The 26,226-nt window shown below is 40.5% G+C and overlaps 2 protein-coding genes across 2 annotated transcripts; both read right to left on the bottom strand.

Moving 5' to 3' along the window:
• Positions 1-783: 783 nt before the first annotated feature.
• Positions 784-14,502, bottom strand: LOC114040384 (cell division control protein 6 homolog). Its single transcript, XM_027858479.1, has 12 exons — positions 14,340-14,502; positions 13,478-13,659; positions 11,182-11,463; positions 10,853-11,052; positions 10,463-10,638; positions 9,722-9,828; positions 8,851-8,990; positions 8,267-8,367; positions 7,155-7,219; positions 2,788-2,999; positions 2,196-2,336; positions 784-1,844 (listed from the first exon to the last, which is right to left on the bottom strand). Exons 2-12 carry the CDS (start codon positions 13,638-13,640, stop codon positions 1,755-1,757), a joined length of 1,677 nt encoding a protein of 558 aa, XP_027714280.1. The 5' UTR covers positions 13,641-13,659; positions 14,340-14,502; the 3' UTR covers positions 784-1,754.
• A 4,143-nt stretch (positions 14,503-18,645) lies between these two features.
• On the bottom strand, positions 18,646-23,794 carry LOC114040386 (WAS/WASL-interacting protein family member 2-like). The gene is made up of 3 exons (XM_027858480.1): positions 23,027-23,794; positions 22,118-22,219; positions 18,646-21,960 (listed from the first exon to the last, which is right to left on the bottom strand). Exons 1-3 carry the CDS (start codon positions 23,304-23,306, stop codon positions 21,920-21,922), a joined length of 423 nt encoding a protein of 140 aa, XP_027714281.1. The 5' UTR covers positions 23,307-23,794; the 3' UTR covers positions 18,646-21,919.
• Between the last annotated feature and the right edge of the window lie 2,432 nt (positions 23,795-26,226).

Raw genomic sequence — 26,226 nt, 5'->3', positions numbered from 1 at the left:
CTTGGCTGGAAGTCAGAGAGAATACATGGAAGTCCCACTGTGAGTCAAGCCATGTTCCTGACTTGAGCCCCACAGTTAAGAAGAAGGAGCCAAGCCTCAAACACAACGTGGTAGGGAGGCTGCTCCTTTTTGGGCAGAATCCTACTGTGGACACAGAACAGACAGCAGCTGCCCACAGTGTGGAAACAAACTGTAAAGCAGTCATGTCTCTTAAGGCTGCAGCAACCAATAAAATGTAATTTAAATCAAGGCTCGCATCTGTTCCCAATCCCATTCAGTCTCTGCTTTCCATCAGCCCTCGGACAATCTTTGCAATTATTCCTGTTAACTCTTAGGACCCTGGGTAGGATCCAACCTTGAAGGCATGAAACTAAGTATTCACCACTGCCATTTACCTTCAGACAGGTTTCAACACAGGTGTGTGGGGGAAGAGAACGGTATTTAAACCCCTATCTACAGAATAACTTCCGAGACACACACCACGGATGTAGCCTTCATTTCACAACACACACCATAGATATAGTGTCATTTCACAGAGGGCTCTCTCTCTCTTTCTGTGCTCTTCTTCCATCCCATATCACTTGCTGTAACATGGATCACATTGCAGGGATAGAGCAGGCAGAGGCCAACAGATCATTTGGACTTATATCAAGTTCCCAGCCTAGACTCTCTGTGTCAAGAGGAAGGTAGGAGGCACAGCAGGAGTACCTGGGTATTACCCAAGTAGGAATTAAAATACTTGAGACAGTCCTGTCTTCAATCTATGGATAACACACACACATATTTTCTATTTAAAACATTTGTTTGAGATAAGGAACATTTTAAAATCTCAGTTGAACAAAACAAACTTCTAGGACACATTTACTCCCTCAAAAGCCCACCTTTCAGCCCCATCAGTGTTATAATGGCACCCTCTGGTGTACAGACCATACTTTGGCTCAGAAGTTCCAGTAAGTTTACTGGAAACCAAACCCGAAAGAAGGAAGAGATATTAAGTAACCATATGGAAGGGTTTCAGATGAGAGGAAAAAGAGGTGGTTTAAAGAGAAATGTAAATTCATATGAAGCCAGCATAAAGCAAGTAGTTTCTGGTGCCTGAGGGAGGGGTTAAATAGCAGGATTTTTAGCTATACATCCAGGATACATGCAGGAAACTTGAACATTAGACAAATGAACTACTTAAAAACAAACACACAGATAATATTATACAATTCAATAAATATATCCCTATATATAGAGTTAAAACATTCTTTCTCTCAACCTTGGAAGTGCCCAACAATATCAATGGGTCTTAAATGGCACAAAGAACGACAGTCTCCAAAATGTGAACAAAGCAGCACTCCAAAAAGAACTGGAGGCTTTGACCAATACTTCCTCCAATTCAACATGAACATGTGGGTTTTCTGGATGAACTTCTGTTGTCCTCACTGTTCTCATACAGACCCTCAGGGGCTCCATGAATCTTCACTTTGTAAGATAAATTGGATAAAGATACACAAGAGCTGAAGACAGCACCTCTCTTAGCCACATGCTTTTTTTTTTAACCTTGATGAGTCAAAATAAAGGGACCTAAAGATGTTTTGGTTCTATAGTCATGACTGCACATCTCTTATGAATATAAATTCATCTAGTTCAAGTAAAAACAGGTCATATTTCTGGGACTCCAGGATAGAGTGCACAACGTAGCATATTGCCACAGTTGTGAGGTCCTGTAAAATGCAAGGGGGACACTCAAGGTAAAAGACCAGAAGGATTTAAGGCAATCCATTAGCTAAAATGGTCCCAATTAAGACTCTGTCCTTCAGTGCATGCTCCATCTCCTTTTCTTCAATCTTCAGAGACACCTGAAAAAAAAAAAAAAGATTCCTTGCTATAAAACCCAAAAAAGCAAAGATAGTAACAAGGGAGTAGCACATGTTATTACATCAAGTGAGATTTCTGCCATGTTAAGTTTCTCTCTAAGGAGAACCCTACTTCTCTTGATTTCCCATGGTGGCTTCTGCTTAGATGTTTCCCCCTCCCACAATTCCCAATCATCACAGATGAGACCTAACATCTAAACAAACCCATACACAACTGTGGGCAACTTTAAAACTGTAACTTCAGCAAAATATAAGGTAATCACAAAACCTTCTTAGAAAGGGCAGCTAAGACCATCAGCATCAAAGACATAGCTCTCCAGAGACAAATGGTACCTTTGTGAGTCGTGTTTCCTTGCTCTTCTTCAATCCTAAAATGCCCCTGGTCTCCAAAAGCCCTGAAAGTGACAAACACTCTGACTGGTCCACTGCTGCCACCTGCTGTTTTCGACAGACTTTGCTATAGGCTTCATGTAACTGGCAGGAAACAAGGAAAAAAATTCTGCTTAAGAATCATATCTCAATAACTCATGAGTTTTGTTAAGGTGTCTGTGTAAAGTTACATAGAGAAAGCACTGCACACAATAGGATAATAAAGATGAACAACTCAAGTCCCCCAACGGTACTCAGGTACTGGAGAAAAGGATTAGAAATGGAGAAAAGATCATTGAGCAACTCTCTTCCTTAAATCTCCAGGGGAAGTAAGGTCAGCTAGCTTCAAGCTACAGTCAGAACAGTTATCTGCATAAAAATCAACAGATCACTTATCCAAATACGTTTGTGAGCAATAATCCACTTTAGATTTACATCTAACTAGGGAGAACACATCACATTCAAAATAGTAGTTATGTCTTACTATTTTCCCAAAAGCCTAGAAAGTAATCCCCATCCCAACCCCACCAACTTTATTGCATTCTTTCTAATTTACCTTCCCCAGGGTGACCTCTTTGGCTTTCAGCTGTCTGGTCAAGAGCAACAGAGAACAAACCAGAATCTTCTGTTGAAGAGGAAAGGAATCCTGAGCTCCTTCTTGGCTCAAGGCCATTCTGCTGCCATAAGTGTCTGAGATGACCTGGGATATATGAATAAGACCAACCCGCTTGGGAAATGAAGACTGGCCTGATGACTTAGCAGATTTACCTGAAAAATAAATTAAATAATTCAGTTAAAATTCAACAAACATTTAAAAGCCATAAACTCAGGATACATAGAAGGACAAAGACACTCACACACACAAATTTCCTGCTCTCAAGGAGCTCACAAGGGAGGAGGGGGAATAATTATTTATGATGTATACAGCTAAGTAAATATAAAGGAATCTCAGGAGAGAGGGAGACCAGGAAAGGGAATGCATTCTAGACATAGGGGACCAGCAGTGCAAAGGCGTGGAGATTAGGGATAGCATCTTGACTTCAGAAGAATAACTAGTAGGTCAATTTGGTTAGAATGTAAAGAGAATGATATGAAAGGTAGGTTAGAAGCTAGATTGCACAGACTGTTAAATGCCAGACTGAGGAATTTGTACTACATCCTAGAGATAACAGAGATTTATTAAAGTTGTTTTGAGTAGGAAAATCACAGTCAGGAATATTAATTTAACAGCTATGTGGAGCATTAAGAGAAGGGAAGAGACTAAAAGAAAGGAGATCAATTAAGAAGCTATTATAATAGTCTAGGTAAGAGGTGATAAAGGTATGAACTGCCTTTGTAGGAGTAGCGGCCTTGTGAGTAGAGAGGAGACAAATTCAAGGAATGTGGAGGCAGAACTGACAAGATCTGGTAACTAACTAAATATCAGGAATGAAGAGAGAAGGAGAAGTCAAGGATGACTAAGAATGTGAATCTAGATAACTGGAAGGACGTTGTTATCCTCAATAGGAAGAGGAAAATTCAAAGGAGAGATGAGCTTTGGGGATAAATGTAATAATGTCTATTTTGGACTAAATTTGAACTGCTAATGGCACATCCAGGTGGAGATATCCAGTTGGCAATATGAGACTTGAGTTTCAGGATAATGATTAGGGTTGGATATATAGATTTGCAAATTATCTACATAGAGATGAATTGATAAAATGAGATGAAAAGAGGAAGGACAAGATGGATGATGATCCAGAAATGGAAACTGGAGGAGTGGTTAGATAGGGAGGATGAAAAATAAGAATGAAGGATGATATAGAAGTATTTTGAGGTATGGAGTAGGGTACCCAAGACTGATGGTCTCTATTCTCTCAGTGAAATAGGGGGCAAGATTCTTAAATGAGGAGGGGAGGGGTAAATGAGAGGTATTTTGAGGCATAGAGTAGGGTACTTCAAGACTGATGGTCTTTATTTTCTCAATGAAGTGGGAGGCAAGATTCTTAAATGAAAGGGATGGGAGGGATGGCATAGGAGGTCTAAGGAAAGAGAAGGTTTGGAAAAGCCACCATGAAAAAGGTCAAGAATCTTAAGGGAAATAATGAAAAGAAGTAGGGAGGGAGGGAATCTAACAGTATCACATGTAAGATTATAAAAAGTCACTACGGAGTTTATGAAGGAAAATCAATCAGGGAATTGCTGTTTAGCAACAGAGGCCCAAAATTAGCAAACAAATTTGTAGAGGACCTTGTTATCATTTTTGCAGTATTTTCCCCAGAAGTATGCTGATGTAAGTGAAGACAGATGGGGGTGACCCCAGGGTTGGGGTAAGACTGGAGATAGAGCAAGAGAGCAAGGGATTCAAAGGTAGAAGACAGTATATAATTGAAATAGTCCACTAGGGTCAAGAATGTGAAAAGAGGAAAATGAAACCATAGCATGCAGAGCTGACAGACTAGAACTGGGAAAGATGGAGGGAGTAGAAAAGACAGTTCTAAGTGCACTTTCTTAAGTGCTAAGAAAAGGCAGTGCTACCTCCTAATGGGTAGGAGGTTAAAGAGGGATTTTACACCTGGATCATGTAAATAGCAGTTATGCTGTAATCAAAGGTATGGCTGAAGTACAGCAAAGATAGAGGTCATAAGAATTGAGGAGGTAGACTGAGAGGCCAGGGTACTGAGACAACATTGATGTGTTTATACTGAAGTCTACTAGTATGAAGGCAGAGATTGGACTGAGATAGATACTGAACACTTTGAGAAAAGAGGGAGAATGATTTGGAGGTCAGTACTACAATATGGATCTGGACTATATAATACAGACAGATGGAGTATGCCTCAAAGAAACTGCTGAGTGCTGGTGGCAGAGTGGGAAAATTTTTTTTAAAAGATTTAGCAAACGGTAGTAGGTTACAACCATTGTGATCTAAGTAGATGTAGACAGTGACAGAGCAGAGGTTTCACTATCCCGCTTAAGATCATGAGATTAGAGACTAAATATTTGGAGTGGTAAGAGACTGGAAAATGCCCTGACTATGACAGAAGTCACCCTTCTGGTCACAGCAGTGTGAAACCCAATCCTGTGGAAATCATTTAATGCCAGAGGAACAAAGCTAGCTGAAGAGGGGGAAAGATTGGTCAGAGAACTGGCTAATAAAGGAATGGAAGAATTGCTCCAGATGAGAAGAATTCCCAAGGCAAAGGCAGTCACTCTATTTGAGAGTAAGGAATGACAATGATGTGAGTTCTTGCTCAGATAAGTACTGGAAATGTCCCCGGTACTTGGAAATGATTAAGTAGGTGAATGTGAATGGCAAAGCTAATCAATCCTACATCATTCCCATTTTCCATCTTGATTTACTCACCCAAGTGACCTACAATGAAGAAATAATTGTGAAAACATCACTGTCTGTCCTGGTAGATGTCACCATCTTAAAATTGGAGTTTGTATTAGAGAAATTATCAAGAAACTGCTTCAGAACCATGGCAATTGAAGGAGATCTAGCCCTTCTGTATTTAGCCATGAGACAGAGGAAGGATCTGTTCTGTAAAAGGCTTAACCTGAAATCATTCAACTAAGAGGATCCTCCACTTTTTCCTCAAGTTGCTTCCAATTCATTGTAGCAATTGGGATGATAAAGACCTAACTCAGGGCAGGTGATAGAAATAAACAAAGATCACATTCTAAATGGAACAATTGGAAATAAAATTTCACAATTCCTAAAGGCCAAGAAAAAGAAACCAGAAGACCAAGCCTACCCCCTACCAGTGGTTTATTGTGCGACCTGTGGAACTACCTTTACTCAGATTCATCTACAAAACTAAAATTTTCCCAAAGCTAGTAGGGAGCTAGAAAGGTAATGTAAATTAATGTTTAGAAAGTATATATGACCAAGTACATACTAAAAAAAAAAAAGGAAGACAACAAGTAATTACAAGGGAACCAATTAATAGTTTGGGCCAGGGGATCAATAATTACTTTTGCTCTAAGCACCATTAAAATCCTGAAGACCACTGTCAAATTCAAAGAGATAATCAGTGAAGAAAAAAATAGAAAATTTGAAAATAGAAAAAAAAAAGTACATATAGTGGGATATTATAGAATGCTAAGCCCCTCGGGCAACACTTTGTGGCATTACTGTTACCCTTTGCTGACTACAGCTAGCCCAGGAACTAAAAGTTTAACAGCAACATTTCAGAAATATTATTTACTCCCCCTTATTCCCAAGAAAAACTCATTGTTCTAAAAGAGACGAGTACAAAAGGAAAACAGAAGAGAAAGAAACAAGTGGCTCAAATTGTTCTACTGACACAGATTAACAACTTCAGAAACAAGGAACTATGGTGTATAGCCACTCCTTACTTCACCTCTGTCTCAGAAAGAAGGGAATGAAGGAGTCAGAAAGGCATGCAAGTATTGTGATTTTAGTAATGATTTGCTCTAGCCCTCATTTTGCTGGGCTAATAGACTCACTGCACTCTCACCCTACTGGACTTGTTTAGCTTAAGTTATCCTAAGCTGAACTTACTTCCCTTTCTAACTTCCTACCCACCTCAACAGTTACTGGCCTTTGCTCTCATACCTACATTAAGATACAAAATGTGCTCAGTTCAAGTCCACAGAAAAGCATAGCTGACCATATTGTCTGCCGTTTTCATTTCCAGAGTTTTGGAAGGCTATCCCTAAGCATTTATGTAATACCCTGGGGGACTTACTTCCAGTAATGCATGAAATATAGTACTGGCAGGCAAGACAGCAATCAGGGTAGATGAAATTGACCAAAACACACACACACACACACACACACACACACACACACACACACATACACACACACACTTACTTTCACTTTGCACATCATATCCTCTCTCCTACCTCTTTCCTCAGAAAAATCAAGCTTTCATTTAAGAAGGAAGACAGCAGGGAAGATAAGCCACTTACATTCAGACAGTGGTTTGAGGACAGTCTGGTTTCTGACATCTGACTCTACAATTTCAACAGCTCTCCTGTAGGACAGATATTTCTAAAATTATTTTTTGCTGAGCCAAACAAAACACCACTAAACATTTGAAAGTAAACCCTTTAACTGAAAACAATGGGTTTTATACAATTTCTTAAAAGACAAAAATTGGGTTGTCTCAGCTAACACAGTCTTTACTAACCCAAAATAATTCAAGTACCAGGGAACGAGATACTTCAACAATATGCAGTTCCTTTAAATGGCTGCCAACTAGGTCATCATACATGAGGACAATGAGCCAACACTAATGTTTTAAAAGTAAGTCAAAATGGGGAGAAAAGCAGCACTCCTTTCCTGCTCAAACCCTACAACCTTTAACCAGGAAGTTTGCTGACCAGGGGAGATGTTCAAATTCAGGACCATGCAATTTAGTACTATGAAGGACTTACTATTCCAATGCTCTCTCCAAAGTACTTTGACCACAGGAAGTCATAAGCCAGACCTGTATCTCCTGCATGGCAGTGGGGGGAGCCTGGACCAGTGGGCCAGCTCAGCAAGTATCATTTTAATGGACCCAGTGTCCCTACTGGGAAGGAAGTAATTTCATCAGCCAGCGCAGAGGATTTCCCTGGCAGGAGGGAATGGGGGATGGGAAGAGAGAGAAAGTGGTCTAGGGCACAAGTGTGGGAGAGCACAAACTGGAGGAAAAGGGTACTCACAAAATCGAGTGAAGAAAAAAAAGTCTAAAGGCAAAGATGGTTCAGGTCCATAAATAAACCTGCTTGAGACCAGCTAATGGAAAAGTAAACTGGAGTCTTTTTTAATACAAATGTAATTAACCAATCTATAATCACCACAGGGAGTGCCAGCAACATCTCATTTGTTTCTCCCTCTGTAGGTAATGGACTGATAATGTTTCAGACATTAACACGGTCGAAATGCAGAGCTCCCCACTGAGAAACAAGTCCTCCTTTCCGAGCATAAAAAGCAGCAGAATGGAGCCTCTTAAGTCACATTCACTTGAGTTACAAGAGACAATTAACAGCATTTTTTTCTTTTTTTAATAAAAGCGGCCAACAGCGCTATAAATTACCTGCAAACATCTAGTGCTTTTCGAGCATCTCCTGACACAGCAGAGATTTTTCTAGCACAGAACTGAATTGCAGCATTGTCCAGAACCTGATCACTGGATACCTTTAAATAAGACAAAGCACAAATCAGGGTCATCTCTCAATTCTAGGCCCCAGTTACACAAATATTTTCATACGAAATCTCAAACTGACAGGTTCCCCAGTGCATTCTATGAAATACTTTTCTGGTCAAAAGGAATTAAGATTTCCAGAGAGCCAATGTTTACACATTAAACTGTTTTTCAGAAAGATAGAATATATGGTTTCATGACATGAAAACAACAAAATAAAACATCCTTCTACATGAGAAAGTTTCTCACAGGTTCAATTTCTCAAGGTATAAGTATGAGGGAAAAAATCTGACTGAATCCAGTTTCCCCTCTCACTCATGAACTTTCTTTCCACTATAACACAGAGCATAATTTTAGAAAGTAAAGGCTACAAATAACTTTAAAAAGAACTGTTTTATTAGATGCCCCCAGTTTTTGTTACCCCCAAAGTAACCTGAATTTTGTCAAGAAAATAATTTCCAACAGATGCTGCTCACCTGCTTAAGTCGGTCCTGTAAGATGGTAGCTATCTGCTCTTTTGTATAAGGTGGGAAGTTCACCAGCTGTGGCCTGAACTTTGCTCTAGCTTGAAGTCTGGGTAGGATTCTATCAGTAAGATCCAGGGAATTAGCAATACCTACAGAGGTTATTAATGCACCAGTTAGCCAAGTAGTCACTTTCAGACCCCTGGAAAGTCTCAAGTTTTCATGCTAAATGCCATTTACTCTTCCAACCCAGTATCCCAAGTGACAATTTCCCACTTGGTCCCTTCTACTCATTGGGCAAGATAGGAATTTCATCACCCTAAAGGAAATTATTCACAGGCTAAGAGAAAAGAGTAATGATGCTCAATTATTTGCACTACTGGAAAAAATCAGGTAATCTCCCAAATTTATATATTATCTCTGGAATACAATGTTACACATCGTTTTTATGTAGATTTAGCTCTGGTTATGGCTAACTTAAGCTAGCATCAGTATTAACTTGCTGTCTCAAAGCACCCTCTGGCAAGGCAGAAGCACAAAACCTAAAAACAAACTAGAAAACAGGGGGCTCTAAATCTTGGAATACTTACCTTCCTCTGAGGTTCAAATCAGATACTATATCTACTCTGTAAAGCTTGCCTTGATTCTTTCAGTTGTACAAGTTCTCTTTCTCTTCTACCTCGTATTTGCTTTTCTAGATATATACTGCACCTTTTCCCCCTGTCTAGAGAATGTAAGCTATTTGAGGGAAGGGACTCCCTTGCTCTTTATCTTTATCCTCCAGTACCCAGCAGTGCTAGTGTTTTCTGATTTTATATAAGAAATTAATGGCAGAGAACTCACAAATTCTTAAATTTAAAGGTAAAAGACAATGAGGACTAACCAATCAACACCAGATGGGAATTCCTCAGCCAAGGCCATTCAAACAATGTGTATAACACATCCTGTCCTTTGCTGTCCAACTGATCCATTTCATCCAACACCAATAAGCTACGTATACAAAAAAGAAATCAGTGGCTATGTTAATCTTTTAACAGAAACTTTGAATTGAGTCCAATCTCAAGCTTTCTACATCCATTTAAGGCTAAGCTATTTGGAGAAGCTCACAATGCCCTTCAATCCAGTCACTGATATAAAATTTGTTTTCCTCCCAAGAATCAGCAAAATCTAGATGCTCTAAAGTAATTTTCATTTTTTTTAAAAGGCAGGTTAATGACCTGCACAAGGTCACACAGTTGGTAAGTGTCTGAGTCTATATTTGAACTCAGGTCCTCCTGACTTCAGGAGGAAGCTCTATCCACTGTGCCACCTAACTGCACCAATTTTAATGATTCTTGAAATTATTTTCCTACTTATAGAAGTAGACATTGCATTTTATTTTTCTCTTTCTTCCCCCTTGAGCTCCTACCCCCAAATTATTTCTTGTTCAATGCATGAATGAATCACTTATGAGGAAAAGGGATTTATAATTATAAAACTGTCATTACTATTCACTCAGATTTGGACACCATTCAAGGTTGAGCAACAGTAACCAGAATACCCATCATGGAACATTAGGATGTGGGTATACAGAGAAAAGATTTCCAGAATTATACAGAGCAATACAAACCCAGGTGATACTTACAACATGGGGGCCTTCTCTGAAGTCATATGTTTTTCCAATTTCCTCATCAAGTCCTTCCCAGATGACTTGGATATGCTTTCCTGACAGATCTCCTGAGCAATAGCTGGGAATACAGCCTGGGAGGTCCTCAAGGACATACAATTTAGCACTACAATTTTAGTATCTTCCAGTTCTTCCTAGAAGTATGCAAACACAGGAGAATATCTTTAACGTTAACTAGAGAATCAATGGAACCAAAAAATGTCTGAGGTTTCAATAGCACTCAAGGTAAAGAGAAATCTGATGCCCTCTACTCATTTCCACTCCCTTAATCTTCAAAGTTCAAATGAGGTGATTACAAGGTATTGATGACTTTGGCATGCAGGTCATACCTTACAACCCACTAAATACCTTCAGGTCCTGCAGAATCCGGTTTAAGCATGCTGTTTTGCCAGTTCCAGGAGCACCAGAAACATAAAGGCTCCCAGCTTTTTTTCCACAGATGTGTTCTTTCAGGAAATGTCTGATGACATCCATCTCTTTCTCCCTGGCAGGCAGTCTATCTGGGACAGCTGTATTCAGGACCAGCTTTGCTTGTTGGTAACAAGTGCCTATTCCAGACGTAAAGGGACAATTAGACACAACAGAAGGTGACTGAGAAGACCCACTGGGTTTTATTCAGAGAAAGTCATCAGCCTTGTTTATGAGGCTGCACTAACAGCTGTCATATAGACACTAACCTTCTTGCTTGAATAGCCCAATACACACAGATTCTTTCTCTAGTGGGCAACTGTGCTCAGAATTCCTTGATCTCCTTTGACCTTTTTGAACTGGAGAGAGTTCCTTGTCCTGATGGACCACTGCTAGGTCTCTTTTGCTAGGAGAACTAATTTTCAACTGATTGTCAAATACTAGTCCACGCTTCTTAGAGGCAAGTGGAAGAACAGGACCATTCTCTTTCTTACTCCGTTTTGAAGGTGAACAAGTAAGCATATGGAGAGTGTTGCATAGGTTGTCATCTCCTGAAACATATATTAAGGCCAAAATTCATTATGAAATACAACAGTTATAAAGCCCTACTTATATGTAAGATTCTATGAATAGAAAGAATAAAAAGAAAAATCAAAGAAAGAGGAAAAGGACCCATATATACAAAAATATTTATAGCAGTTCTTTTTATAGTGGCAAAGAATTGGAAACTGGGGGGGTGCACAGCCATAAATTTGCTGAACAAGTTATGATATGTGAATGTAATGGAATACTATTGTGCTGTAAGAAATGATGAAAGGGACCATTTCAGAGAAACCTGGAAAGGATTTGTATCAACTGATAAAAAGTGAGGTGAGTAGAACCAACAATGTATTAAATAGCAACAATACTGTAAAGACAAACAATTTGGAATTTGGAATTCAGATCAACACAATGATCAACTACAGCTCCTGGGAACTCATGATAAAACATGTTGGCCACTTCCCAAAAGGAAAGTGATGAACTCAGAATGTAAATTAAGAAAAAAAATTTTTTCTAACATGGCCAGTACAGGATTTTTTTTGCTTGACTATACATGTTTATAACTAGGATTTTGTTCTTCCTGTTTTCTCAATTGGAAGGGGTGGGGTAGAATATAAAGAGAATGGGAGGGAGAGAAGGTAGCAGAAAATAAAATAAAATAAAATACAATTTCAAAGAAAGAACAAAAACAGTACCAGAAGAGCCTAGATTCCACTAGGGAAGAGAACATGTACCCAGAGAAGTAAATACAAAATAATCTGATAAGGCATAAAGGACTAATAATTAGGGAAATCAGGCTTTGTATAAAAAGTGGTACCTTATGTGAGATAAGTTAAGAAAGCTAAAGATTCTAAAAGGTGGAAGTAAGGAAGTAGTGGGAGATGACTTTGCAAAGGCACAGAGATAAGAGGCAGAATGCTAAGTTTTGAAAAACTAGTTGGCCAGTTTAATTGGAATGCATGATGAAGAGTATCACATAATAACTCTGGGAAGGTAGAATGGAGCCAGATTGTGTTGGATTTCAAATGCTAGGCTGAGAGATCTGTATTTTATCTTAGAGGCAATAGGGAATTACTTGCAGTGAATGGTAAATGGAACCCCCAAAGCAATTTAAGAGATGATCTGCCATCTGGCCCAACCCAGCAAGAGATGAATTTTCCACTTCATTGTCAGGACTTGCTAAAAAGTAGACTCAAAATCCATGGGAAAAAATGAGAAATCACTACTTGGGAAACAGATTGCCTACCTCACCCTAAAGCTAAAAATGTTTTTAAGCAAAGCAGCTACCCGTCGCAACCTGCCCCACCAGATGGCGCCAGTTCATCATCTTCTTTTAACACCCCATAGTAATCACCTTCAGAAGGGGTTATACAAAGTACAAAAATTGGTGAGGAGGGCTATTCTCAAAGAAGTGTGTTCTTTAGAAAGAATCTACTTGTTCTTTTCTGTGATGATAATGGCTCATTATCACAAGGTTATTTAAAAATAAAAAATAATCCCAAGAGCTAGTGAGATATTGGGGAACTAGAAGTCAGGGCTCAAGTATAACATCTGGCTTAAAATTTTATACAATAACAATATCATAAAAAACAAACAACTCTGAAGACTTAAGAACTCTCATCATCTAAACAATCCACCATTATTCCTGAGAATTTATGATGAAACATGCTACCCACTTCCAGACAGAGGTGACTGGCTCATGATTGCAAATCGACATACACTTTTGGACATGGCCAATGCATGCTTCACTACACCCGTGTATTACAAGAACTTTGTTTTTCTTCCTTTTTCAACTGAAAGCTGGACAGGGAAAAGGTAAACTATAGTTAATTGAAAAAAATTTTTTAATAAAAAAACCCGTCTAGCTCAGAATACGACCTCTGAAATCCCTTCTGGCAACTTTGCAGACACTTAGGGAGAAACCAGCTGAATTCTGGAAACTGCTGCAAACACCTGGAAGTTAAAAAAAAAAAATCGAAAAGCCACACAGAAAACTGCAAGTCAAAGAGCTGCATCTATGGTTACCTAGTCGTTTCCTGGGACTGAAGGGCAGGATTTTAACGTTGGGGGTGGGCAGCATATTCGACGATCTGACATCTCCACGGTTTTTCCCTTTGCCTAACGTCCTAGACGCTTTCTTCTTGCGAAAGTCAATGGTGGCCTGAGATTGGGATCTGGTGTTGGGCATGACGACAATACACTCAGAGCTATAAAGTAAACAGATTCAACAGCTCAACAAACATTTAATATGTACCTGGGGGTAAGACAATGTGGATGCAAAGACAAAAGGGGAAAGAAGGAGTCTCTGCTCTCAAGGAGCTTCTCTGCTACTGGGGCGGTTGGTTCTCAAAGTGCAGTCCTCAGGGAAGCCCTGAGGGTCACTCGGTCAGAGCTACTTTCGTAAAAACACTAAGACTTTTAATTTCTAATAGGGTGAATATCCATAGCTATAAACCATACAAATAAAAGTTATTTGGAAGAGGTTTTCAATAATTTTTTTGCGTATAAAAGGGTCCTAAGGCCAAAAAAGTGGAGAACCGCTGTACTAGGAGATAATTTAAACTGGTAAGTAAACACAAGCTAACTTGAGCACTAATAATAATAACTAGCACTTCTATAGTGCTTTAAGGGCACTATAGGGCTTTACAAATAGTAGGAGTCAGTGAAGGGCTCTCTCCCTCACACACACAGACAACCCCCCCCCCCCCCCCCCCCCCCCCCCCCCCCCCTCTCCACCCTTTCCTAGGTGCGCCCGGCCCTCGGCCTCCGCCCGAGCCCCTTCCCCTCCAGGACTATCCTCCTCCCCGCCACCCCCAGGCCTGGACAGGGATCTGAGCTACGGTCGCCCTCCACCCGCTCCGGCTCCTCGCCCTGCTAGCTTCCTCACCTCACTTCACGTAAGCTCAGCTCAGCTCAACTGAACTCAGCTCTACTCAGCTACTCCCGCCACACAGTTCCGAAGCTCTTTCCGTAGCTCGCGCCAATTCCTCTCAGCTGAGAGCTTCCCGTTTCCCGCCAGAGCCGGACCGCTCCGCTGATTGGTTGGCGTCCTGAAGGCGGGGGGGAAGGCTGCCTCGCTCCGAGGCTCACTTCCCCTGCTCCACGCCTACCTCCGTTGAACCAATAGAAAAGCCCCAAGTCTCCGGCGCGCCGCGAGGTTGCATCCCCTGGGCGGGAACCACATCAACATCCGGTTTCTAAGCGTAAAGTCAAGGACGTAGCGGAGACGGCAGGATACGGCAACAGGGAAGGGGCCGCAAAGGTCTCTGGGAATTGTAATCTACGATGAACACACAATCCGTCTTCACCTGCTAAAGCCAACTCACGATTCAGTTTCTGGGTATTAAAGGATTTTTCCTTTAAGGAAATAGTACCCCAAAAATGTGGGCATCAGCTACTTTTTCTCACAGCATGTACGACACATGAGAGAATGCATACTTAAGATTTCAGTTTATCTTTTCTACTGCAAAACCGCAACTTCCTCCTCCTGGAAACCACAGGTAATCTTAAAAGGTCTACTCTCGGCCTAAGGGAAGGAATATAGGGATATGGTTGGGTTTTCAGAAATGGCCCCAGGATCCCCCCCGAGCCTCTGAGATAGGAGATAGGTCAAGTACCTTCCCCTTACTAACAAAAACCAGGAGACTTAAACATCAATCCATGCCAAACATCAATCAGGGTGGTTTGGCAACTATTAATTAATTAATCTTTTCTTCCATAAGTATTAAGCTGTAATGGGTACAAATGAGTATGGCCGAGATCCACAGGCCAACTCCAGAACGTCAAAGAGCATCCCACACAGACCCTTGGGTTCCAATAAGACCAAAACCCATGGGCAGCTGATGTTAATGATCAACCGATGCTTATTTTTTCAGCTTGATCTTTCAACCTTTGATCTCTAATGAGAGTGTTGAAAACTGTCACAAGGAGTCCAGATTGAAACCTTCAACTGACGGTGTTTAGTACTGGGAGGATAAAGAGAATAAAATACAGATCTTAATAAGCTGCCCCTCTAAAGAGGAAGTGGAGAACTAAGGGTTTACTTGCATGCCCTCCCAAGGAGAGGTCTGCATTTAGTTTTAGGAAGTAGGTGGGGATGCACTATTTACAATTTTCTGAAGGGCAACACCACTTTGACCTCCTGAAAACTCTTGCTGAGTAACATGATACGGTGAGGGTGATAAGCCAGCTTTCCAGATGAGTTGTTGGGCATGTGGATATGCCTCAACTAGGAGCCAATCAACTGTAAATGAAAGCCTCTGCAGATGTCCGAAGTATCACCACAGAAATATGCCTGATTCTTAAAACATCCCAATGCTCCTACCTATGGCCCTCAAACCTAGGGCAGGCACAGATGTGAGATCATCCAAATTGATCCAATGATCTACTAAAGAAAAGGTTTTCCTCCACAACTTTCCTTTGAGGGAGCCTGACATGAAATAGGGTGTTCAGTTCTCCAAATTTCTGCCTGAATGTTACTGAGAAACCAACTCCTTCCCCAAAGCCAGGCTACCAGAGAAAAGAAGTTTGTTCAGGAAAGGCATCCCATAGCTGGATGGAAAAAAAAAAAAGCCACCTTTGGCTCCAAGCAGCTGTGCCTCACTCATAATTACAGTAAGCAGACCTGTGGCCCATCTCCTAATGCCTATTGCATGGTGTCATGGAAGAATAAAATCATACAAGAAGGACTTGTCAGCATTCTTTTGTACACACCAGAGGGGAGACACCATTTCCTCTGGACAAAGGAACTCCTAAGGTTACCAAGTTAAGGATTATTTCAGCAAGCATTTTTTGGTGGACTGTATGAAGTCGACTAGGGAGCACCAGAGCCAGGAAATATGCTACAAGTTACTTATTCATGTGAATGACAGGTTTAAGGAAGCAGAGATTCTGCCCCCTTCTTCTCAACTCCTCTCCCTCCCCTCATTAACTTAATAGATTTTTATGTGTAAGTGATTCACATACATACCACACAGCGAATGACTGAAATTCATCCTTCAAACCTCAGCTTTTGTTTAGAAAACATACTTTGGACAGAGGTCTTAATTTTCACACCTAAGTCAAAGTTCAGGTGAGTAATCCTATCTTTGAACTAAAAGCTACCTGAGAACAACCAACACCCACATACTCATGCACATTCAAAAAGATTACCTGCTTTTCCCTCACTTTCTTTCATTCCCTAAGTATTCTACCACCAAACACATCCTGGAGAACCAAGAACGGTATTAAGAGCTCATACCTGTATCTTAGGGGACAAATCTAAAAGAACTAAAAAGTCCCTGAAATCTGAAAAAGGCAAAATCAGGTGCAGGCACAAATTAGCAAAGGCATCAAATATCAAGGCTACACTCACTACCACAGTGTACAACTTTAGAATATGATTTAGCCAAAAAGAGGAAGGAAATGAATAATAATATATATTTCACATCAGTATTTGAGCTTTACTATTACAACACACTTTCACATACATGACCTCTTTTGATTCTCACAATCTTGTGAGTTAGGTAACGTACATCATCATATCCCATTTCACCCAGGAGGTTAAAATGATTTGGTCTGTAGGCCTAAGGGCTAGTCAGAAGTGGGGATCCTTCAGCCTTGAGGCCACATGTGGCCCTCTAGGTGCTCAAGTGCAGCCCTTTGACTAAATCCAAACTTCACATAACAAATCCCCTTAATAAAAGGATTTGTTACGAAAAATGGATAATTTTGATTACATTAAATTAAAAAGGTTTTCCATAAAGCCAATGCAACCAATATTAAAAGGGAAGCAGAAAGCTGGGAAACAGTTTTTACAGTCAGTGTCTCTGATAAAGGACCCATTTCTAAAATATATAGAGAACTGAATCAAATTTGTAAGAATACAAGTCACTCCCCAGTTGATAAATGGTCAAAGGATATGAACAGGCAGTTTTCAGATAAAGAAATTAAAGTTATCTATAATCATATGAAAAATGCTTTAAATCACTATTGATTAGAGAAATGCAAATCAAAATAACACATCACACCTATCAGATTGGCTAACATGACAAAACAGGAAAATGATCAATGCTGGAGATGATGTGGGAAAACTGGAACACTAATGCATTGTTGGTGAAATTGTGAACCATTCTAGAGAGCAATTTGGAAGTGTGCCCAAAGGTCTATAAAACTCTGCATACCCTTTCATCCAGCAATACCACTACTAGGTCTGTATCCCAAAGAAATCATAAAAAAGGGAAAAGGACCTACATGAACAAAAATATTTATAGCAGCTCTTTTTGTGGTGGCAAAGAACTGGAAGTTGACGGGATGCCCATCAGTTGGGGAATGGCTGAACAAGTTGTGGTATATGAATGTAATGAAATACTATTGTTCCATAGGAAATGATGAGCAGGTGGATTTCAGAAAAACCTGGAAAGACCTAGATGTGATGTGAGATGTGAGAATGAAGTGAGAACCAGGAGAACATTGTACACAGTAACAGCAACATTGTGTGATGACTAACTTTGATAGACTTAGCTCTTTCTTCTCAGCAGTGCAAGGATCTAAGACAATTCTAAAAGACCCATGATGGAAAATGCTATCCACATCCAGAGAAAGAATTATGGAGTCTGCATGCAGATCGAAGCATACTATTTTCTCTTTGTTTTTACTTTCTCGTGGTTTTTCCCTTTTGTTCTGATTCTTCTTTCACAACATGACTAATGTGGAAATATATTTGTTTAATGTGATTGTAGATGTATAGCCTATATTAGATTGCATGCTGTCTTGGGGAGGGGAGAAGAGAGGAAGGGGAAAAATTTAGAACTCCAAATCTTAAAGAAGTGAATGTTAAAAACTAAAAATAATTTTTAAAAAGTGGAAAAAAATAAAAGGATTTGTTCTGTAAAACTTGGACTCAGTCAAAAGGCTGCACCGAGGACCTAGAAGGCCACATGTGGCCATGAGGTCTCAGGTTCCCCACCCCTGGAGGTGGCAGAGCTGAGACTCAAGTCCAGGTCTTCTGATTTAAGACTGGTGTTCTTTTCACATTAGCATATTTCCTTAAGGAAGAATGAGAAGACCCCTGGAGAGTTGCAGGTGCCTGTGTCCAGCCTATGGGCAAAACAGGAAATTCAAGAGGTGGTAAGGTCTTCCTCCCTGCCCTCCCCACCCCCATTCCATTGCCCTGGGGTGGGACTCCAGATATAGCACACAGATTTTCGGTTTGATTTGGTTTGTAAAATGAGGTTTAATTAAATAGCTGCATGGCACCCAGAAGGGAGAAGTAAGTGTACCAAAGAATCCAACCTGAGACCAGACTGTACATCTTGGGGGGAGGGGAGGAAGGGAGAAAAAAATCAACACAACTAGGGAAGGAGAATCATGGATCAAAACATAACATCCATATATTCATACAATAAATTATTTTTAAAAATCCATCTACATGCAGACACTACACACACACACACACACACTCTCACACTCTCGAGCACACATGTACACACACTATCTCTCATCATTCTGGGTGTATTTATACAGTGTTGATTACTGTGACATCCATGCTTGTCACTCTAGGGGAGAAAAAGAGGTAGGGAGAAAGAGAAGCTGGTCCTCTGCCACTGGTGGAATGAGACTCACAAGGATTAGAGAAGCAGCCCACCAGGTCTACAAAGATGTACAGAGGAAGAAAGAAACAGCAGGAGACAAGAGAGATTTAAATTGCTTCAGTCCAAGAGGAATACAGAGCACAGATGCCTGACATAGGGTAAAGGCACAATGAATGTGGAGTTGAATGGATCCAAAAACTTCCTTCTATTCAACAGTTTTCCATTTTTTTTTTGTTTTTGCACATTCTTGCTTTTGTTGTTTTAAAGCAGATGAATTTCAAAGGCAATGTTGCAGTGGGCCAATTCTCTCACATTCCCAATTCTAAGGAATGATTGGCAGGGAGCCACCCTGACCTTAGAGCCAGGGGAAGACCAAGACTGGAATGTAAGGAATTTGGTTTGCCATTGATCCCAGGTTGGGTTTTCAGGACAGACAACTCAGTGTAGTGCCATTAAAAATAAAAACAGATCCTTAGACAACCCCTATTTACCTCCCCTTAGCCCCCTCAGGGTAAGAGAACTATGGGGACACATTTCCTCCCCCATTCCAAAATTCACTTAGTCTATGAGTTATTTCAAGTGATCAGGATAATTTAAAATATACCCCAGCCCTGAGTTACTCTGTAGCAATGCTTAAGTCTATTTACACATTTTCTTCTTACCTCTCCCTAGAGGTTCATTTGGGCTTCAAGTCAGGAGGCCAAAGACAGGTCCTCCCTGCCCTTCGCCAAATAAAGACGGCTGGGATGTGTTCCTAGGAACTCTACAGCCACTCCAATAGCCTAAGAGCCCTGGTTTCAGGAAAAGCAAAGGTTTGAAGCTTGAGCAGCATTCCAACCCCCTAATACACAGAACCACACACAATGTCAAAGTGCTTTGATCTGGGTAGATTAGCAGAAGTAGAGGGGTACTGCTCTCATTTAGACTTGAGGCTACCCATCTGCTTTGCAGCCAGGGCAATAGGAAACAAATATTAAGTTTTTCCCATTAGGGAAAAAAAAAAACAAACCCAACCAGGGGGCTTTTAACTCAGCTTTCTGATGAGCAGAGCTGGGCAACATCTCTTCCTTCAGAGAGGGGACATAAGGGTTTGTTGACTGGGAGTAGCCTCAACATGAGACCCACCCAATCTTCAACTAAGGAGGTAACAACATTCCCACAAGCAGAGAAAAGAGGAGTTCAAAGGTGAGAAGTTTAGTGCCCTTGCAGCCAGCCCACCTTAAACCTATATTACAAGTTTTTGTGTTTTTTTTTTAACATACAAAATAGATCAGTAACTATGAGTCACATTCCCATTACTCAAGAGTAGGCTCTTAATAAATTTGCTGAATGAATTACTGTTCTAGTTGTGTCATGATAATAAATCCAGTACCACCAGTGAGACAGAGTAGTGTATAAGGCAGACATCCAAATACATAATGGATTATCAACACACTCTGAAGAAGAAAAATCCAATTGACTTGAGCTTAGCCAACCATTTTCAGGAGGCAAGCCAGTGAAAGTATAATGGATGCCAATGTGACACAGTCTAAAATCCAAAGGAACAAGTAATAGGAAGAAAGGTGCCAACCCCAGAAGAAAAGGCAGGGTTTGGCTTTTGTGATAACAAGTATTTCTCTTTCTGTTTTCTATATTTGAATATTTTAAAGAAAAACACCATCACAGAACATTGTGTAAAAGTTGCCAATTTCCATTTCGACAATGATCTGAAGACTTCACAGTCAGGACTAAATAAATGATCAGTATGATTAAATACCAAGCTTTCCTACTTCCTTCCCCCAGTCTAGGGCTCCTTGCCGGGGAAGCCTTTCCATCTCCTCTCAATCCCATGTGCTGAGGGCGTCTCTGGGGGATAACTGCTACCAGGTTTTAAAATAAGAATAGTTAAAAAACATTTCCCTACAATTGACCTAATCAAACCAACAGTACATGGAAAAATAATGAAGGTAAACCAGCACTGGGTTTGGTCTAGGTTATAACAAGGAGGTTCTGGTCATATACACATACGCAATTCAGCTCCATCTTTTCCCATTGGGACCACTGTGGACCTGCACTGGTTCCTTAGCATGTGATCCAAAAGATTAGAAAGGTTCTTCAATTGAGCCTACTTGGCCACCCAGGATCCTGGGTAAATGAGGCAGGGGGCTCCTGAGGACTAAATCCTCTTTTGGTCCCTCTGTTATAGAGGAATTGACTAGAGCTAAGAAGCCCTTAGCTTGAGCCCACTGTCCCGTTTTAGTATCTGCTTTAAGCTTAACTGATTAGTAAACCCAAATGTAGTCCAGAACTTTAACCCTGTGTAAAAAAAAAAAAAAGATACCCCAAGAAGAAAGCAGACCTCTTCCTCTCCTGCTCTGCAACTGTGTGACCTATGAAGCAGACAACATCTCCATATACTTCTTTCCTATTTTACTGAAGATGGCACTCTCCCCACAAAGAACAGAGGTGGTAATGGCTATGCCAAGCTCCCTAATGGCTTGAAGTTCACATATACCCATTTGGCTTCCCGCGGGTGGGGGAAGGGAGAAGAATTTGATGTGGAAACAAGAAGGATACTGTCTTCACCCTGCTCTGATTAGTGAATTCATCACAAGGCACCTCTCTCCAAAGAGAGAACAGGAGACAGAAACTATTTCCTCACACAGCTAGCAGGGTTCACTAGATGAAGGGAAGTGGAGGAACAGGGAACCCACTGCCAAAATAAGAGAGTCCAATCAAGTCCAGTGAGGAGATGCATACATGAAGATGAGCTGGGAGAGATGCTGAATTCTGAGCAGCTGGATGCACTGGAAGAACACAATGGAAGTTCTCATGCAGGTTTTGGGGAAGCAGTAGGAACCATTTGAGAACTGGAGGAGGTCCATCCTTTTGCTGAGGAATAGGACCCACTTGGGCTTCACCTTAGGACAGGCGGCAGGGGTGGGGCCCCACGGGTGGCTGGAAAAAAAAAAGAAGCAAATGTCAATCAGTAAATCTGAAGTTATTTATTATATGCTAGATATCTTATAATCAGTCCTGAAATGAGAGGTAAGAAATAATGTCCATTTAACTAAACTTCTATACTCTGTGCAAATTATAAAAATACTTTCCTCACCTCTGTTTGTTTTGCTGGGGTAAATTCTCTGAAAGTGTTTATATTCTTCTGGAGCAGGGAAGTCTTCTACTGGATGGAAGGAATACTTGGACTCAAAATCATCTGCCAGAGGAAAAATAAGTGACTTTAGATTTTCTCAAGAGAACTCAAAAAAGACTATTAAAGTGGCCCAGTTTGGTTTTCAGTGCTATTCTGTAGGAGGGAGAAATACTACTCTGTTTTCCAAGGACAAGATTATCCTGGGTTCTCTAGGGTCCAGTTAGAGGACAAGTGAACTGGATCCATAAATTGACTTAAATTAACAAAAAAAAAAGGAATTTTGTCTCCAGCCAGTAACTGATTAAGCCTAAAATGTCCTTTCCTGACCAGGAATCTTATTATCAATGGAGTTGTGGCAGCACTATCACCTGACTCTGCCCATAACACTTCCTGAGGTTTCCCTGAAAATTATTCAAACTTTCAATAGGGCATGGCTTAGGCATTCCCCAGAAGCCTACACAAAGTAGTCTAAAAGAAATTAGGACACCTGTTTAGGTCCTGATCAAAGAAACATCTCCAAAGCAAAGGAAGACATAATGGTCCACCAAGAAATAAATCTCAGAAAAGGACAAGTAGGCAAAGAGCAGGAAAGAGAAGGATGTATAGTTTCAACCTCTAACCAGTAATCCAAGGATGTACAGACTGTCTTGCTGGAGAAGATATGAAGAGAAAGAACCAACTATCATACTATGAAAATTAAAAAAAAAATTCACTATATTAAACTCCTCAAAAGCAGGTGGGGAAAAATGGAGACAGAGATTATGATACACTACTAAGACGCCAAAAGGTACTCAAAGAACCCCATCTGAACTGCAAGCTGGGTATCTGTCATGATTGCGAATGAGGCCTTCTCAAGAGCCGATTACATACCCAAGAAAGATCGAACTGTTGCAATGGAATCTCTGTGGCCATTTCTCAGGGGTGGTGGAGGTGGTGGAGGTGGCCCAGCTGGTGTCCTTGAAGGTGGAGGTGGGGGTTTTCCTCTGCTCAGGGGTTCTGTACAGCCATGAATTCGGTATGGTGGAGGTGGAGGTGGAGCATCCCGGGCACCATTTCGAATTAAGGGTGGTGGGGGAGGAGGAGCTGCAATAACCCAGAAAGAGACATTCAGAACACTGAATTTGTAGAAGTAAGATAAATTTGGGGACATGTGTGAGTACCTCCTCAGATAGAGTCAGGGCCTGATCTCTCCAAGGAAGCATCTCTGAAACAGTCAGTCAATAAGCATTTATTAAGTGCTTACTATCTACCAGGCACAGTGCTAAGCTGGGAACACAATGAAAGGCAAAAACAGTACTAGCTTCCATTCCGACCTTTTCTACTTCACAACCTGGCTCCAACCTAACCTTTCCAAACTTACTGCACATAATTTCTCTTCACATGCTCTACAGTCCTGCCAAAATGGCCTCCTTGCTGTTCCTCACACAAAACACTCCCTCTCTCAACTCCCTGCCTTTGTATAGGCCATTCTCCCCCATCAGGAATGTGTTACCACCTCACTTCCTTCTCCTTTTTAAGATCCTAGTTTCCTTAGCTCAAGGGTCATCATATATTAAGGCTTTTCTTTATCCCCAGATGCTAGTGCTTTCCCCTCCTTCCAAAAAAACCACTTATATTTATGCATTTATTTTGTATACATTGTGTAAATATTTATATATGTACATGAAGGCAGGGGCTGTTTCCTTTCTTGCCTTCAAATCCTTAGTACCTGGTAATATCGGTGGATTGAATAGCATCACTAGCCTCCACTCAATAAGGTTCACTCAAACCTCAGGGCTGGCTGTCTTTGTCATTCCTGATATCTAATCACTCACCAAGTCCATTGTTTCCAAAATGTCTTAATTTGTCTCTTCCTCTCCATTTCCACTTGGTACTAAAATGTAATCCAATCTATCCCTTCCTGCCTGGAATACTGCAGCAGCCTCCCAACTCTTTATGCTGCCTTCAGTCTCTTAAATTTTTTTTTTTTTTTGCTTTTTGGTGAGGCAATCGGGGTTAAAGACTAAGTGACTTGCCCAGAGTCACAATGCTCATAAGTATCAAGTGTCTGAGGCCAAATTTGAACTCATGTCCTCCTGACTCCAAGGCTAGAGCTCTACCCACTGTACCACCTAGCTGCCCCCAATCTCTTAAACTCTTAAATCATCTCACACACACCATTATCAGATTAACATTCCTAAAAGATTTGTTTCCACTAGTAAACTCATAGATCACAAAGATAAAAAGGAACTTAAGTGGACATCTAGTTCAACCCCTCCTTTTAAAGATGAAGAAAATGAGGCCCAGAATGGCTAAATAACTTGCCCAAATTCACACAAGTATTAAATGACAGAGCCAGGATTTGAACCCAAGGCTGTGACTCACTATTCTAGGCTATTTCCAGTGCAATGAGGTATGAAAATGATATGACTTCAACGTCACTCATCTCAAAAATCCCCAGAGAACTGAATGTTGTGAAATTATAATGATCAAGAGCTTAGTCCTAAATAAGAGATTTGAAAATGTACCTGACCTCCCTTCTTTGCAGTGGTAAGAGGTAAGAGTGCAACAATACATAAAATGTAGGACATTACTGTTCTGGTTAGTTTTGTTGTACTTCTTTTCTTTTTTTTAATTCTTTGTTATAAGAGATGACTTTTTGGATAAGGGATAAATTGGGAAATGAAGTGGACTTCACACTGACTTCCCTTTCATCTCTACTGCACTGACACTTGTTTTGACATTACAGCATAAGAACATCTAAAATAATGAAACTTGGTTTTGTGTTTTGTCTTTGTTTTTGAGAGGGTATTTTTTAAAGTACCCCTTACTCCAACATCCTGCTGCTTCCAGCATATCTTCAACTTCCTGTCTCTTCACTCACACATACACCACCCTAATTCAAGGCATCATCACCTGTTAACAAAACTTCTGAAACAGCCTCTAGTTTGGTTTTTCACTTCCAGTTTCTTCAATCTCTGATCCATCCTCCCCAGAGTTGCCAAATTTATCTTCCTAAACTGCAAATTTCATCATTTCTTTCATCAACTCAAATTTTTAAATGGCTACTGTCTCTGGGATGCAATACAAAATTTTCAGCCTGAAATTTCAATCTCACTTCCACTATTTTTCCAACTGTATTTCACATTATGCCTCTTTAATCTTTATCCTATGTCACTTGTTCTCTATCCTAATCAAGCCAGAATGCTGTTCCTTGTTTTCTATATGCCATCTCCTGCCTCTGTGCTTTTGTACAAGGTTCCCAATTCCTGCAGTACCCATCTTTTCTCCTCACTTCTACCTTGTAGAATTCCTGGCTTTCTTCAAGGCTCAGTTAAGGTGCCAACTTTCCTGACCACCCCCTCCTCCCATGTCTCCCACACTTGTTAGTGCCCTCTAACCTCCTGAAATTGTACCTTTTATGTAGTTTGCATTTACTTATTTATGTACACATTGTATCCCTTAGAAAAAAGAGCTCTCTTTGAGCTCAGGGCTAGGTTGATTTTTCCCCCCTATATCTCTCAAGCAATGTCTTCCAAAGGGAAGGTGATCAAAGAACCTATGTTGAACTGAATTAGAATTTCCTTCGTAGCAACTTTACAACACATAAAAATGAGTCATTTCTTTAGAGCCAGTGGGTATTTTTATGATTTTGTGTGTGTGTGTGTGTGTGTGTGTGTGTATAACTGTCATGGAGAATGAACGATCAAAAAACCATTCATTCTCCAACTTAATAAACATTTATTAAACTTCAATGAAAATTACTTTTAGCTATTTCCAAAAATGAAATCTACCCTGAAAGGATTACAGTTTGCCTCCATTTAGGATGCTCAAAAGAATGTGCTGCAATCTTGAAAAATCAATCCAAAAGAAAAGTTTTACACATTTTTTTTGTTGGTTTTTTCTTTTCTGGGGTTAGGCAATGGGGTTAAGTGACTTGCCCAGGGTCACACAACTAGTAAGTGTTATGTGTCTGAAGTCGAATTTGAACTCAGGTCCTCCTGAATCCAAGGTCAGTCCTCTATCCACTGCACCACCTAGCTGCCCCCCCCCTTTTTTTAATTTTGCTAGGCAATGGGGTTAAGTGACTT

This window comes from Vombatus ursinus, unplaced genomic scaffold (assembly GCF_900497805.2).
Source record: "Vombatus ursinus unplaced genomic scaffold, bare-nosed wombat genome assembly UNPS02013050.1, whole genome shotgun sequence".
Classification (NCBI taxonomy): domain Eukaryota; kingdom Metazoa; phylum Chordata; class Mammalia; order Diprotodontia; family Vombatidae; genus Vombatus; species Vombatus ursinus.
This window is presented reverse-complemented; position numbering and strand designations above follow the sequence as displayed.